The sequence below is a fragment of the Pelodiscus sinensis genome, chromosome 26, assembly GCF_049634645.1.
Source record: "Pelodiscus sinensis isolate JC-2024 chromosome 26, ASM4963464v1, whole genome shotgun sequence".
Classification (NCBI taxonomy): Eukaryota; Metazoa; Chordata; order Testudines; family Trionychidae; genus Pelodiscus; species Pelodiscus sinensis.
The window spans coordinates 14170830-14184173 of NC_134736.1; the positions used below are offsets into that span (position 1 = coordinate 14170830).

General features: G+C 55.4%; 1 protein-coding gene across 1 annotated transcript in view; it reads left to right on the forward strand.

Moving 5' to 3' along the window:
- The first annotated feature begins 1292 nt into the window (after nucleotides 1-1292).
- The window catches only part of NTM (neurotrimin), a 738537-nt gene continuing 726485 nt past the window's right edge, over nucleotides 1293-13344 (forward strand). Inside the window, exon 1 of the mRNA XM_075909354.1 lies at nucleotides 1293-1650. Within this exon, the coding sequence (XP_075765469.1) occupies nucleotides 1590-1650 (61 nt within the window). The 5' untranslated portion in view covers nucleotides 1293-1589. The remainder of the gene's footprint in view (nucleotides 1651-13344) is intronic.

A 13344-nucleotide genomic window follows, 5' to 3' on the forward strand; every position in this document is an offset into this window, starting at 1 on the left:
CAGAAACCGGGATTGGGTGACAGGAGGTGAATCACTCTGGGGCACCGGGTGCTGGCCACTGTCAGCAGACAGGACACTGGGCTGGAGGGACCTTTGGTCTGACCCAATATGGCCGTTCGTATGTTCTTATGGCGATTGATCCTTTCGCCCCGGCGCTGCAGGCCTGTGTCATAAACATAAAGCTGCCTCTCCCCTCTCTAGTTATTCCTTGTCACTTCGTTGCCTCGAGGATAAAGGGGCAGAGGATGCCTTCCTCTGGCTTGGTCAGGGAGGATGGGCAGGGTGAAGGAAGGGCGCAGTCAGGAAGGAAAAGAGCTTGGTACACTGGGTTTGAGATGCTCCCCCATGCCAGGAGACAGCACTTCTAGCTCCAAGGAAAAGATACTGCACCAAGGATGGTCTTCTGGGCAGAGCAAAGGGGGAGCCCGAGACACAAGATCCGGGCTGAGATCCGAGCCCCATGATGCCTGGCACTTCACAGACACACGACAACTGAGACCAGAGCTGCACTGTGCAGGGTGCTGCACATACCACAACAAAGGCCACCAGAGCCCCCAGTGCCAGGCACTTCCCATGCATGGCTATTAAGAAATGGTTTCTGCCCCAAGAGCTTTGCTAAACTTTGGGTATGTCTTATGAGAGAAAAACTGGTTAGTTACATCAGTCAGCTTAGTCGGGGCGTGTTTGCACTGCACTGAAAGACCTGCAGGAGAGCCCAAATCCCCCAGACTCTCAAGGCTGGGCGGCAGGGCTAAGAATGGCAGGGGGGTAGCTGGGATCTGTCTGGAGCGGGGTCTCAGTCCCTGGGCTCTTGCCCAAGCCTGAACATCTCGGTGCACAATTCCAAGCCGGTTTCAAGCCCTGAGACTCCGGTTTCCACCGCAGTGTAGACGCGGCCATAGCAACGTGGCTTTTACCTGGGGTGGGCTGCTCACCGTTACCGCCCGCCCGCCTCCAGGCTCTATTATGGGCTTGAATTGGGGGCCCGGCTGTGGCCCTGTGCGCACAGCGCTGACAAGCAGAGTTTCCCCCAAGCAGGAGCAAGCTTCCCGGAGCGCGTGTAGACAGGCTGGGAGGAGGCCAGTTTGGAAGCGAGGGGATGTGAGTGCAGAGTTTCCCCAAGCAGGAGCAAGCTTCCCGGAGCGCGTGTAGACAGGCTGGGAGGAGGCCAGTTTGGAAGCGAGGGGATGTGAGTGTGTGTTGGGGGGGGGGGGGGGTGTCCTCACGGAGTTGGGTCGCGCAGCCCGGCAGGCACGTGTCTCCGGAATCAGCTGGCCCGATTCGCTCGGGGAAGCTCCCGGTGTGTGCGCTGGGGGGGCGCTGCCAATCGCTGGCTCCGAACCAATGGCTGCGCGGCGGAGGAGGGCTGCCCATGGCCGGCTCGCCCAGCCTGCCCGCTTGCCCCAGTGCGAGGGCAGCCAAGTGCCGAGCCAGAAGTCGCTCCGGCTCTCCCGCCGGGCCCTGAAACGCTGGATTTAACCCTCCCCCGCCCGCTGGAGAGAGGAGCCACCGCGCGCGGCCGGGCACGGGAAGCCAGGGGGACGCAGCAGCCGCAGCAGCTCCCAGCCGGAGCGGAGAAGGACGCAGACATGCACCGGTCCCTGCCGTGGGCGATCTGCGCCGGGCTGGCCGCCTTGTGCCTCTACCAAGGTAGGGATGCGCCGCGCGCAGGTAGAGGAGGCGCAGGGGAGAAAGCGGAGACTCGGGACTGTTGGGGGGGGGGGGCTACACGCGCCCCTCTCTGTAGAGACAAGCCCCCCCCCCGGAGCTGTGGAGCGCGCCCCCTTTCCCTCGGGGGCTCGCCTCCCAAACTTGCCCGGTGCAACCCCCGCGGCCAAGCACTGCAGCTCCAGCCCGTCCGCAGCGGCTGCGGCTTTCCTCGGGGCTGCGGGCTCGGCGGAGGGGGCCCAGCAGCGAAGTTCCCCGGGTGTTTGGGTGTGTGGGGGAGGGGGGTCCCGGGAGGAGCTCCCGGCCCCTGGCGCTGCACCTTTGCGGGCAGGGCTGGGGGAGCGGGGACGCTGCTGTAGCGGGCCCTGCTCTGCCGGGCATCTCCGCGGTGCGTGGACCCCGATCGCGTGGTAGTCGCCTGCAGCGCCCTGCACCTTGCGATCCGCCTCCCCTTCGCTGTGTTGAGTTGAGGGTAACCCCCCCACCCCCCTTGGGTCCGGCAGCCCTTCGCGGGGTCCCCTCGAACCGCTCGACTTCGTTCCGCTGCGCCCAACAGGCAGCGAACGGCTGGTGCCAGGAAGGGGATCCCGGGGGAGCGGGGATCGAGCGCCCGCCTCGCCCCGCGTTTCCCCGGGCAAGGGCATCCCGTGCACTTGATTAAAGGCTCGGCTGGTAAATCCGCTCGGCCCAGCCTGCCGAGGTCAATTGGGTTGATGAAGCCTTAATGCAGCAGCGCCCTTCGGGGGAGCGAGCTGAGCCGGTCCCTCGGGGGCCCTAGCGCCCGCGAGTCCAGCCCGCCGAAAGCGGGGGGCTGCCTTCCAAGAGACATGCAAGAAAAAAAAGGGAGCCAGCTGCTCCCCCCCCCCCCCCCTCCTCCCGCGCCTGGGGAGACGGTGTCAGCTCGCGTTAGCTTCCTCGCAGCCATCTGGAGGGAGCTGCCTGCTTTAGCTGGCCTAAATGTGCCACTTGATTACAGCCCACTGCCCCCCCCATACCCCGGGCTGGAGAGGGCATGGCTGAGCCACGCCACAGAGCCCTGGTGTCCAACCAGGTCTCAAGCAGTAGCCACTAGAGCAGACTCAGCACCTTGTTCTCAAAAAGGGAGCCAAGGTTGTGCGCCAGGTAGCCACATTCAGCCGGCCAAACGGCACTCGTGGCTCGCCCGGGGGAATAGAAGATCCGGTGTCGGACCACAAGAATCGCCGTACAGGTCAGGCGAACGGCCCGTCTAGCCAGGTACCCTGCCTTCCGGCTGTGCCCAATGCCGGGTGCCCCCGGGGGAAAGGACACAACCGGCCGTGACTGACTGGTCCTTTCCGTCACTTGCTCCCGGCTTCTGCCAGAAATGTGGGATCTTGTGTCCTGCCAGGTCTTGCCCCATGGCTGATGACACCTCTGCTGATTGAGTGCAATGAATTACCCCTCCCCCCATCCTGTCTGCACTGGCTTGAGGTCAGGCCTTGCACAGCCTGAGAGTTGTGGGCACCGCACACAGTGAGTTCCCTAGCTCGGGGGTAGTGTGGAGCGTGCACCGGATGCCAAGGACTGGGTCCACACTGGTGTGAGCCAGCACCGCGGCATGGACTTTATTGTGCATTTGGGTTTGGCCCTTGGTGTTTAACGTGGGCGGGCGGCCGTCTCCTGTGTCCGCGCCCTTCCCCAGAGTGGGTAAAGCGGAGGCTTGTTGGCATGAGGAGCCCAAGAGCTGTGCTGGCAACTTGTGCCAGAAACCCATCCCCGAGTGCAACCAAAGCAGCTGCTCCTCTTGACCTCGTGCTCACGGAGCACCGCGGCCCTCACCTGAGCGGGCCAGCGCAGGCCTGGCTGGAGGGCTCTTTCCCACATGTTGCTCCCTGGGTTTCTCTGTGCAGGCTGTCGACAACTGTAGTGTAGTGAGGGGAAGGCGCGTGCTCTTTGCCCAGCTCACCCCTCCTCTGCCAGGGATGTCGCTTAGCCCCTAAGTCAACTTTTGGAAATAGGAGATAAAACTGGCTGTCTTGAATCTCCAGCCCCGAAGCGGGTGTGGGGGTAGCCAGGGGTGCGGGGGTAGCCAGGGGTGCGGGGGGAGGGGGTCCTTTGTTTTAAAGAGGCGGAAATGCCAGGCTTCCAGCAGTCTCTGTCTGATCAAACTCCCACCACTTCTGGGCAGCCGTGGTCTGGAATGCAACGATCCACCCTATTGCATTGATCCGCTGGGGCTACTTAGAATGCAGTTCACATGCGGAGGCCTGTTTCTCCTCCTCCTCTCTCGCTCTAAGCTTGCTCCTTCTGCCAGGGCCGCTACTTCCTGCCTTTTTCTGCTCCTTGAAAAGGTATCTAGTGCCCACAGCAGGCTGGTAACGCTCCCCTGCCCCCATTCCCAAGCTGCGTGTAAGGGGGAATGTCTCCGGTGTCAGTGCTGATTAATGGAGACGAGATGAGGGGGAAGGCGGATGATTAGGTCCCCAGAGCTCTGGCCTCTACCAAGAACTGAGGTTGATTGGTAAAGAGATTCTGATTTCTGTGGAGTCAATGGAAAGCAGAAGGAGCTGTCCCCTAGGAGCAGGACGGCATGTGCTTGAGTAAGACTCAGCCGAAAGGGTGTTGCTGTTTTCTCCCCTATTTCTCTTTCTGGCAGTTGGGTCATTTCCTCTAATGCTTTCTGGTCTGTTTTATTTAATTCCCCCATTCCTTTCTGCTCCCCCTATTCCTCTGCTCTCATTTTCGGTGTAGTAATCTCTCCCTTTTCAGTGCACGCAGATGGCTGCCAGAGGATGCATTCAGATCTCCCCCTCCAAATGCCTCTCCCCGTCACCCAACCAAGTTCGCTTACCCGAGATTCTTTATGGCAGCTGTCAGCAGAATTCCAAACCAGGTTCTTCCTCCTGTGTGGCCAAGGGGCAGCAAATTAACACTGCCTTCCTGGGGAAGGAAAAGCAATAGCTTGGCTCTTGTGTCCTGTCATCAGGACCCACTGTGTGCAAAGTTTGGCGCTCGGGAACCAAAGGAGCTGCATGAAATGCCGTTACAAAAGTAACTTAATGATGCTATTGAGCCATGTCAGAGGTTAGTGGAGGGGTCAGCAGTGCCACATGTGGCAGGGCAGAGATATAGCATAACCCAGGACGTATCTTTATGGCAGAAGTAAAGAGGTAAATATCATACAGAATGTTACCAATAGCGCTGCTTGGGAATTGTTCACCTAAATGTTTTTGTTTGTTGGAAAATGCTGATTCAACTAAATGACATCTCTCTTGGGAAAATGATTAGCTTTCAAAGTTGAGGGTGGAGAAGAAGGAGCCTTTTTGAAATGATCTAAACAAGTCTGCTCCGACAGATTTTGAAATTCAGTTCAACAAGATGTTTTGTTAGGAAAGGTTAGTGAATGTACAGTGTTCAGAAAAGGCAAGAACAGAATTTTTAAAATGGTCAGAATTGAAGCACTTAGAAATGACGGAAATGAAATATTCTAGCTGAGCTGCTTGGCTCATGGACAAATTAAGATTTTTTTTAACGTTGATTGGGGTCAGAAAAAAAGGATCAAAAACTCCAAATCCCAAAGATGTGTGAAAACCTGCTTCCTTCTTCTTCAGCTCGTATGCTGACGGTCTGTGTTTTGGAATTAATAGGCCTGGGTGCAGCAGATTAAACACTCAGTAAAAAATGTTTTTGAAACATTTTTGTTTAATTTCCACCTTTTTTTTTTTTCAACCATTTGTAGAACTGGGATTTGTCCCTGCTGGTGGGGATCATTCAGTCATGATCCATGGCCTCCTGTCTACGGCTGTGCGGTTGGCCAACCCACTGGAGACGGACCTCCAGGGCACGGGTTAAGAAAGGGGCTGTAGATGTTGCAGCCCCTAGAGTCCCTGTGTTCTGGGCCTGCCCTTCCAGGCAGGGGTGGGAGAGGTGGTTCTGCATGCTGCTGTTCCACCTCCCGCCCCCACCCCGGGTTGGAGCCACGCCACCATGAGCTTTGTCCCTGCACTGCTCTTGCCTGGAGGCTCTGCCCCTGCAGCTCCCATTGGCCAGGAATCACAGCCAATGGGAGCTGCGGGGGGTGGGGCCTACAGGCAAGTGCAAGGCAGTGCAGAGCCATCCGTCCACCTCCATCAAACTGGGGCTGCCCCAGGTAAGCGTCCTGCGCTCCAAATCCCTGCCTGAGCCGCTCCTGCACCCTAAGCCTAATCTCCTACCCTGAGCCTGCGCCTTCTGGTGTATCCCAAACACCTCCTCCCATGCCCCACCTGAGTGCCTGCACTCTGTCAGAGACTTCACTCCTCCTGCCTCAATCCGCAGCTCCTTCCCACACACTAAACCTCTCATTTTTACCCCACCCTGGAGCCTAGGCGGGCCCACAAGATCTCACCACCTTCAGCCCCAGAAGAGTTAATCTGGCCCTGCTGGGGACCGCCAGAGCTGAAAACATCCGCTGCTGCTTTTTGAGCTAAAGAGACACTGCTCCCTCGTCAGCCCTGCAACCGACTCCTGTTCTCTGTGGATTGGCCATAGAGGGGAGCACGTAGTGCACACTCACTAGTGGCTCACGCTGTGGTGCACTACAGCTGTCGTCAACCCGCATGCCCATGTTCCAGTTTTAGGTGGGCTGGTGAGTGTTGCAAGGCTCCTTCTGTGCCGATTCACGGAGGATGGGAGTTGTTACAGCCTCCCGCTAAAAACTTGCACTGGCTTCAGAAGGGAAAACAAAAATCCTTTGGCAGGTTATTCTGCAGGATGCCTACCAAGGAATGTCTGTGTTTTTTAGAAGACTATATCACAGATATTGACTTCTTTCTGTAAGTATCAAGATTTATTGTCCCTTGAAGAAAATATTAGGTGTAGCTTCACATGGGTCAATATTTAGCACGCAGGTCAATAAAACTTGAGATTCACCTCCAAGAGCAGCCAACAGCAGCTTAATAGCTAATAATAATAATTGATATCTACAGGATTAGATAACCCAATTATAGCACATAAGAGGAAAGACGTTATAGAATCATAGGGCTGGAAAAGACTTTGAGAGGTCATCTAGTCTAGTCCCCTGCACTCCTGGCAGGACTAAGTATCAGCCAGACCAGTGTTTCTCACGCGGGGGGCTGCAGATCCCTAGGAGTCCGTGAGGGAACGCCAAGGGATCCATGGGTCCTGCTGATCACCTCTCCTCTTCCCTTCTCTCCTTCCCAGTGCTTCCTGAGTCCCCAGGATACGGCAGGTTTACCAGCTCTGGTTCCAGGTGGCTCCTGGAAGTGGCCACCTGGCCCCGGTGGCCCCTGGCATGTGGACGGCCATGATGGCTCCATGTATTGCCCCTGCCCAAGTGCTGGCTCAGTAGCTCACGTTGGCCGAGATCTGTGACCAATGGGAAAAGTGGGGGTGGAGCCTGTGGGCATGAGGACACCCCCTCTGCCCGTGCACGGCATGGACCTTGCTGCTTGGAAGCCTCCGAGAGCGCTGCCAGGAGCTTGCACCCCCAAGCTCTCAGCCCTGGCCCCACCCCAGAACCTGCACCCCAGTGGCCGCCCTCACCTCCCGCACACATTTTCCCAACCGCATTTCCCAGCTTGGTGAAAGTGACCGTGCGGGGGAGAGAGCACCAGAGGGAGTGGGGGTGGAGCCGTTGATGGAGGGAGCAGGAGGTGGGGCAGGGAAGAGGGTCCCTGAAAAACTTTTAAATCCAGATGAGGCATCCTCAGGGTTGCTAAAGTTTGAGAGCTGCTAGTCTAAGCCCCTAAGGTACCTCTCTGGGACCCATCACACCTCTGTGGGGTATTCAGCCATGGGAGATAAGGCAGGGCAGTGACTCCAGTTCTGCAGCTGGGCCATGGAGGTGCCGGAAGTCTAACGCAGGGCCGTGTGCCGCCTGGACAGGTCAGTGCTCTGCATTTTTGGAGAGTGGAGCACCTGCTGTTGACGCTTATCATGAGAGGGGTGGTTACTCGGAGCCTTGGGAAATGAGGCTGTTAATGGGATTAATTGGCACATTCATTAGACCCAATGGATCAAAACGTGAATTAAACAGACCTGCTATTACTGATGCCCCTGTTGCGTGGAAGAGAAATAATGTCTTGTAGATGAGGCACTACAGTGAGATACAGGGAACTGGGTTTCCATTCCCGGCTCCATCACAGACCCTGTGCATGTCTCTGAATTGTTCTGTGCCTGTGCTTTCCTGACTGTCACATGGGAATGGCCCATGCTGCTTCCTCACAGGGGCATTGTGATGATCAATTCATTCATGCCACCATGCTGGGAGGGCCTGGAGGCGCCCGGCTGGACTGGCGAGGCAGCATGGAGGAGGGCTGTGAGGTTCTGCAAATTGAGGCTGGTAGCGGGCACTAGAGCTGTGTGAATTGGCTGATTCGGGTTGCCGGTGTCATTATGTATTATGGTTGTGCCGAGGATCCGCACTCCGAGAGCAGGACCTGACTGTGCTAGGCGCTGTACACACGCAGAACTAAAAGCCGGTCCCCACCCCGAGTACAAGACGAGGGCTGGCTGCAGGCAGACGGGAAGTACATGGAAACAGCGGCATGATACTGAGCCATTGTCAAGAACATTATAGGCATCTCACCCCCCTGCTATCCATTCCCAGGAGAGTCCAGCGTCTGGTCGTGAGTCTGAGATCCAAACCCAAGCTAGCGAAGAGCAGGGGGCTCGTGGTAAATTTAGATCAAAATTGTCCATATTGGAATACACATGGCCAAAGCAAGCCTCAGAGCACCAGAGACCACAGCAAGGGCCGTATCACCCTCGGGCGGGCGGACGCAGTGGTCCTGAGTGGCCAGCCAACTCCGCTGAGACTGAGCTTGTATCTCCCTGGAGCCAGTGCTTCATGTGTCATCGGGGTGACTGGTGAGGAGAGATCCAGAGGGGGCCCACCAGCCATGTGACCCCCCCCAGTCTAGGGAAGTGCTGGGATAACCCGCCTCTCCCTGTTCTCGGCTCCACCCCCTCCCTGCCCTTGCTCCGCCCTCACCACCTTCTTCCTTGCCTTTGCTCCGCCCCCCATGCTGCCTCCCCCGACCGCATTGCTCCGCTTCCCACTGGTGAGAAAGGGCTGGTCCCGCCCCCTCCCCTGAGCAACACAGCTGGCAGAGCAGAGTGAGGTGGGGCTGCATTGCTCCGCTTCCCCCATGGCTGCTGGTGAATGCGGGGGGGGGGGGGGGAGAACGGGGGGGTTCCCCCACTAGTCCCCTCACCAGTTGCTGGCCAGCCCTTTGCCCCTTCCACCCATGGCGCTGGGGGGCCCATGACCCCTCATGCCCCCCATCGCTCCTGTGTGTAACGAAACAGGTGCTGAGGCTCAAGCAATTTGTTTCCTTTTGTTACTGATGTGCCAAGCCCAGGGGAGCCAGGGGTATGAATGGCCAAGCGGAGAGGTGCCTGCCAGGGCTTAGACCTGGCACAATTGAAGCCCTGGAGTCAGAGCGTTGTTTGTGATGTTTGCTCAGATCCCTGCATTGGAAGCTTTGCCACCTACTGGCGAGAACGCCACGATCCACCAAGAAGCTGTGGGTTTCTTTTCCCCTCTCTGAGACGCTGGTGATAGGTGATAGGATTTATTCCCTAAAACCAGAAAATCCCCAACAACTCAGTGCTTTTCCTCCTCTGGAAGGAGGGGGGTTCGGGCTGGGTGCCACGGGCTGGGTGCCACCTGCAGGGTGTGTGTGTGAGAGGTACACCCTGCACACGGGGTGTGTGAGAGCCGCGGGGAGGCTGGCAGCTATGCAGGTCCCCACACTCTTCTCACGCATGTGGCCATTCCCGGGAGGCTACTGCAGAACAAACTGGCAACAGGGAGAATTCCCTCCCTAGAACTCCTGAAATACCCAGCGTGCCACCCACACCCCTCCAGGTACATAGTACAGGTGAGGTTCTAGCCAGGCTGCAAGCCATGCCTGGGGGCCATCGGGTGTTAGTTTGGTGTCTTTCACCCAGGGCCGGCTCGAGCCATTCCTGCACCCCTGGCAGTGGGCGCGCGATGCCTGTGTGGCTCCGCCCCTGGGCGCACGGCGCATGCGCAGCCCCACCCCCTGGCACACTGCACACCTTACAGCTGCAATTGGGTGCATGGTGCCTGATTGCAGCTCTAAGAGGTGCCGCGCAGCCCCCGGGCATGCGGTGCCTGATTGCAGCTCTAAGGGGCACTGCGCAGCCAGGCACACGGTGCCCCTTACAGCTGCCATCAGGAGCCCCCCATAGGTTGGCGCCCTGGGCTAGCCCCTCCCACCCCCTTAATCTGGCCCTGCTTTCACCTACACTAAAAATCTCGCCACATGTATATGGCGAGAGCCCTACAGGCAGGACCCGGCACAGCAGAAAGAGGCAGGATGCTGATTATGCCGACTTGATCTTCAGCTAAGTTTAGAGCAGCTGGGGGGCTGCTCTACATTCTATGAACTTGCAGCAATTCCCACGATACCTTCCACCAGGTGGGGATTCCCAGGGGGCGTGGTACGCCTGCTCCAGTCCCTCTGCACCCTTCTTGCCAGGGACTGCAGGGGCAGTGGGGTAGGAACCAGCGAGGCCACTTTGTGCTTAGGGAGGAATCGCCAGTAGGAGAGATGTGACCGGTTTCCTGGAGCCAGAGGGGAACACAGGGAGCAGATAAAAGGCCCAGCATTTGATAATCAGAATCTCCAATCTTCCATCTGGAAGACTTGGCATCCCAAGGGATTTCTAGGAACCTCCAAGATGGATCAGACAGAACATCTACTCCTTCATTGGGCCATGACCAGCATTGGCTGTGTCAGTGCTTGAAACCCTGCATCCGCCAGGTGCAAGATCATCCGCTCCAAGGAAAAGCACCTATTTTCCCCCCTTGCTTCCCCGATCCACTGGGCACATACATCGGCCCGATCTCTTTGGTGCTGTGTTTGCCACACCTGACTCCATAGATTTTATTTTGGTGCATTCAATGTTATAAGCCGTGGTGCATTTATTTTCTTGCTGCTATAGCTTGAAAAACAAATCCTTATTTATTTTTCCTTATGGGGGAAAAAGAACTGATCAGTTGACAGATTTGGGTCAAGCTAGCAGGGGTTGCTGTGTTCCTCACTGGTTTAACGTACAGTAGGAAGGGGAGAGCTGGCTTCTCTTTTGCAGAGAACTTGCAATCACATCACGAAGTTGTGAGCAGTGCTGAAGAGGTCCAGCACCCCCCACAGCCAGCAAGGCATACTGGGAATTCTCTGACCTGAGGGATTATGGGAAAGCTTCTTGACATGTTTTTTTCTTTCTCTAATATAAGATATGCCAGCAGACAGTGGACTCTCTCCGCATAGTTCAGGGGAAATTCACTAGGGCTATTTGGGAAACTTGGACAAAATGTTTTTTCCTCAGAAATGTGGCTGCTTTGCATCTGAAACTTGCTCCCAGAAACATATCAATTTGAACATGAAGGTTTCTCTGGTCCATGATGGAATTTCAGGCTTGTCTGTGTGACAGCAAAAGCCTACCCCAGAACTGGGTTTAGGAATACCCGGGAAGGTGGGTGATACAGGTTCGAATCCATGTTTCCGCAGAGTCCCTCCAGGCTGTTGACTCCTCTGGGGATGGGCAGCCTTGAGGAAAAGGTTTCTTAATTCCAAAAGGACTCAGTTTTGTCCTACATCAGAATAAAAATAATTCCCCAAGCGTCCAAACTTTCCAGGAAATGGAAATGGAAATGTTTTCTGGCCAGCCCTAAAATTCACCTCTGTGCCTGGGTGTCCTCTGAGGTGGACGAGGGACGCTGCTTTCCTGCTGTCCATCTGAATTCCATCCCAAGAGAGAGCCAACGCCTTGCCCTGCTCTCGCACAAGAACATAAGAATGGCCATACGGGTCAGAGCAAAGGTCCATCCAGCTCATTATCCTGTCTGCTGACAGTGGCCAATGCCAGGTGTCCCAGAGGGAGTGAATCGAACAGGTAATGATCAAGTGATCTCTCTCCTGCCATCCATCTCCACCCTCTGACAAACAGAGGCTGGGGACACCATTCCTTACCCATCCTGGCTAATAGCCATTAATGGACCTAGCCTCCATGAATTTATCTCGTTCTCTTTTAAACCCTGTTATAATCCTAGTTTTCACAACTTCCTCAGGCAAGGAGTTCCAAAGATTGATTACACGCTATGTGAAGAAGAACTTCCTTTTATTTGTTTTAAACCTGCTGCCACTAGTTCTTATATTATGGGAACAAGTAAATAACTTTTCCTTATTCATTTTCTCCACACCACTCATGATTTTATAGACCTCTGTCATATCCCCCCCTTAGTCTCTTCTTTTCCAAGCTGAAAAGTCCCCGTTGCTTTAATCTCTCCTCATATGGGACCTATTCCAAACCCCTAATCATTTTAGTTGTCCTTCTCTGAACCTTTTCTAATGCCAGTATATCTTTTTAGAGATGAGGAGACCACATCTATACGCAGTATTCAAGATGTGGGCGTACCATGGATTTACATAAGAGTAATAAGATTATTCTCCATCTTATTTTCTATCCCTTTTTTAATGATTCCTAACATCCTGTTTGCTTTTTTGACTGCCGCTGAACACTGCATGGACATCTTCAGAGAACTATCCAGGACGACTCCAAGATCTCTTTCCTGATTAGTTGTAGCTAAATTAGCCCCCATCATATTATATGTATGGTTGGGGTTATTTTTTCCAACATGCATTACTTTACATTTATCCACATTACATTTAATTTACCATTTTGTTGCCCAGTCACTTAGTTTTGTGAGATCTTTTTGAAGTTTTTCACAATCTGCTTTTGTCTTAACTACCTTGAGCAGTTTAGTGTTGTCTGCAAATTTTGCGACCTCACTGTTTAACCCTTTCTCCAGATCATCATATATATAGTAGCTCAGTGTCTGAGAGTCTGTAACGCTGTAGCGTTACAGACTCTCCTCTAGGGGGTGCTCTTGCCTCCCGCCGTGGCACTCGGCTGAGTTCTGTGCCATTCAGCTGGGCCGCAAAAGGGGAGCGAGCGGTGGCAAGCGGCCGTTTGGGGTCTATGCTCCCCATGCAGCGCCCCATGCAGCAAGGGGAGCGCGGACCCCAAATGGCCGCCTGCTGCCACTTGCTCCCCCGCCGCGGCCCAGCTAGTGGTGCAGAACTCAGCCGAGCGCCAAGGCGGGAGGCGAAGGGGGGCAAGGCGGTGACATCCACGGGCAGGGGGCAGACAGATACGCAGGTACGCTGCTGGTGGATCAAATGATGTTGCCCAAAGGCCCTCCTGGCCACTGAAGAAATCTGATTTTCAAATGTTAAAAAAGGGTCCAGGAGGACTCCCAAGCTGCGTACCTGTTCTTTCAGGGGGAGAGTAACCCTGTCTAGAACAGGTGCCATGCCACATTCCCGAACAGATGGCCTCCTGATTCACAGGACCTCGGTCTTATCTGGGTTCAACTTCAGCTTATTTGCCTTCATCCAAACCATCACTGCCTCCAGACACCGAGTTAGATCAGTCACCGCCACACCTGGTTCTAATGTCACAGGGAAATAGAGTTGGGTGTCATCTGCATATTGATGGCACTGTCCTCCAAAGCTCCTTATGACCTCTCCCAGCGGCTTCATGTAGATATTAAACAGCATAGGGGACAAGATGGAACCTTGCGGGGCCCCCTAGCACAATTGCCACGGGGTCGAATAGCAGCCCTAGCTCCATCTTCTGAAAGCATCCTGACAGGTAGGACTGGAACCATTGCAAAACAGT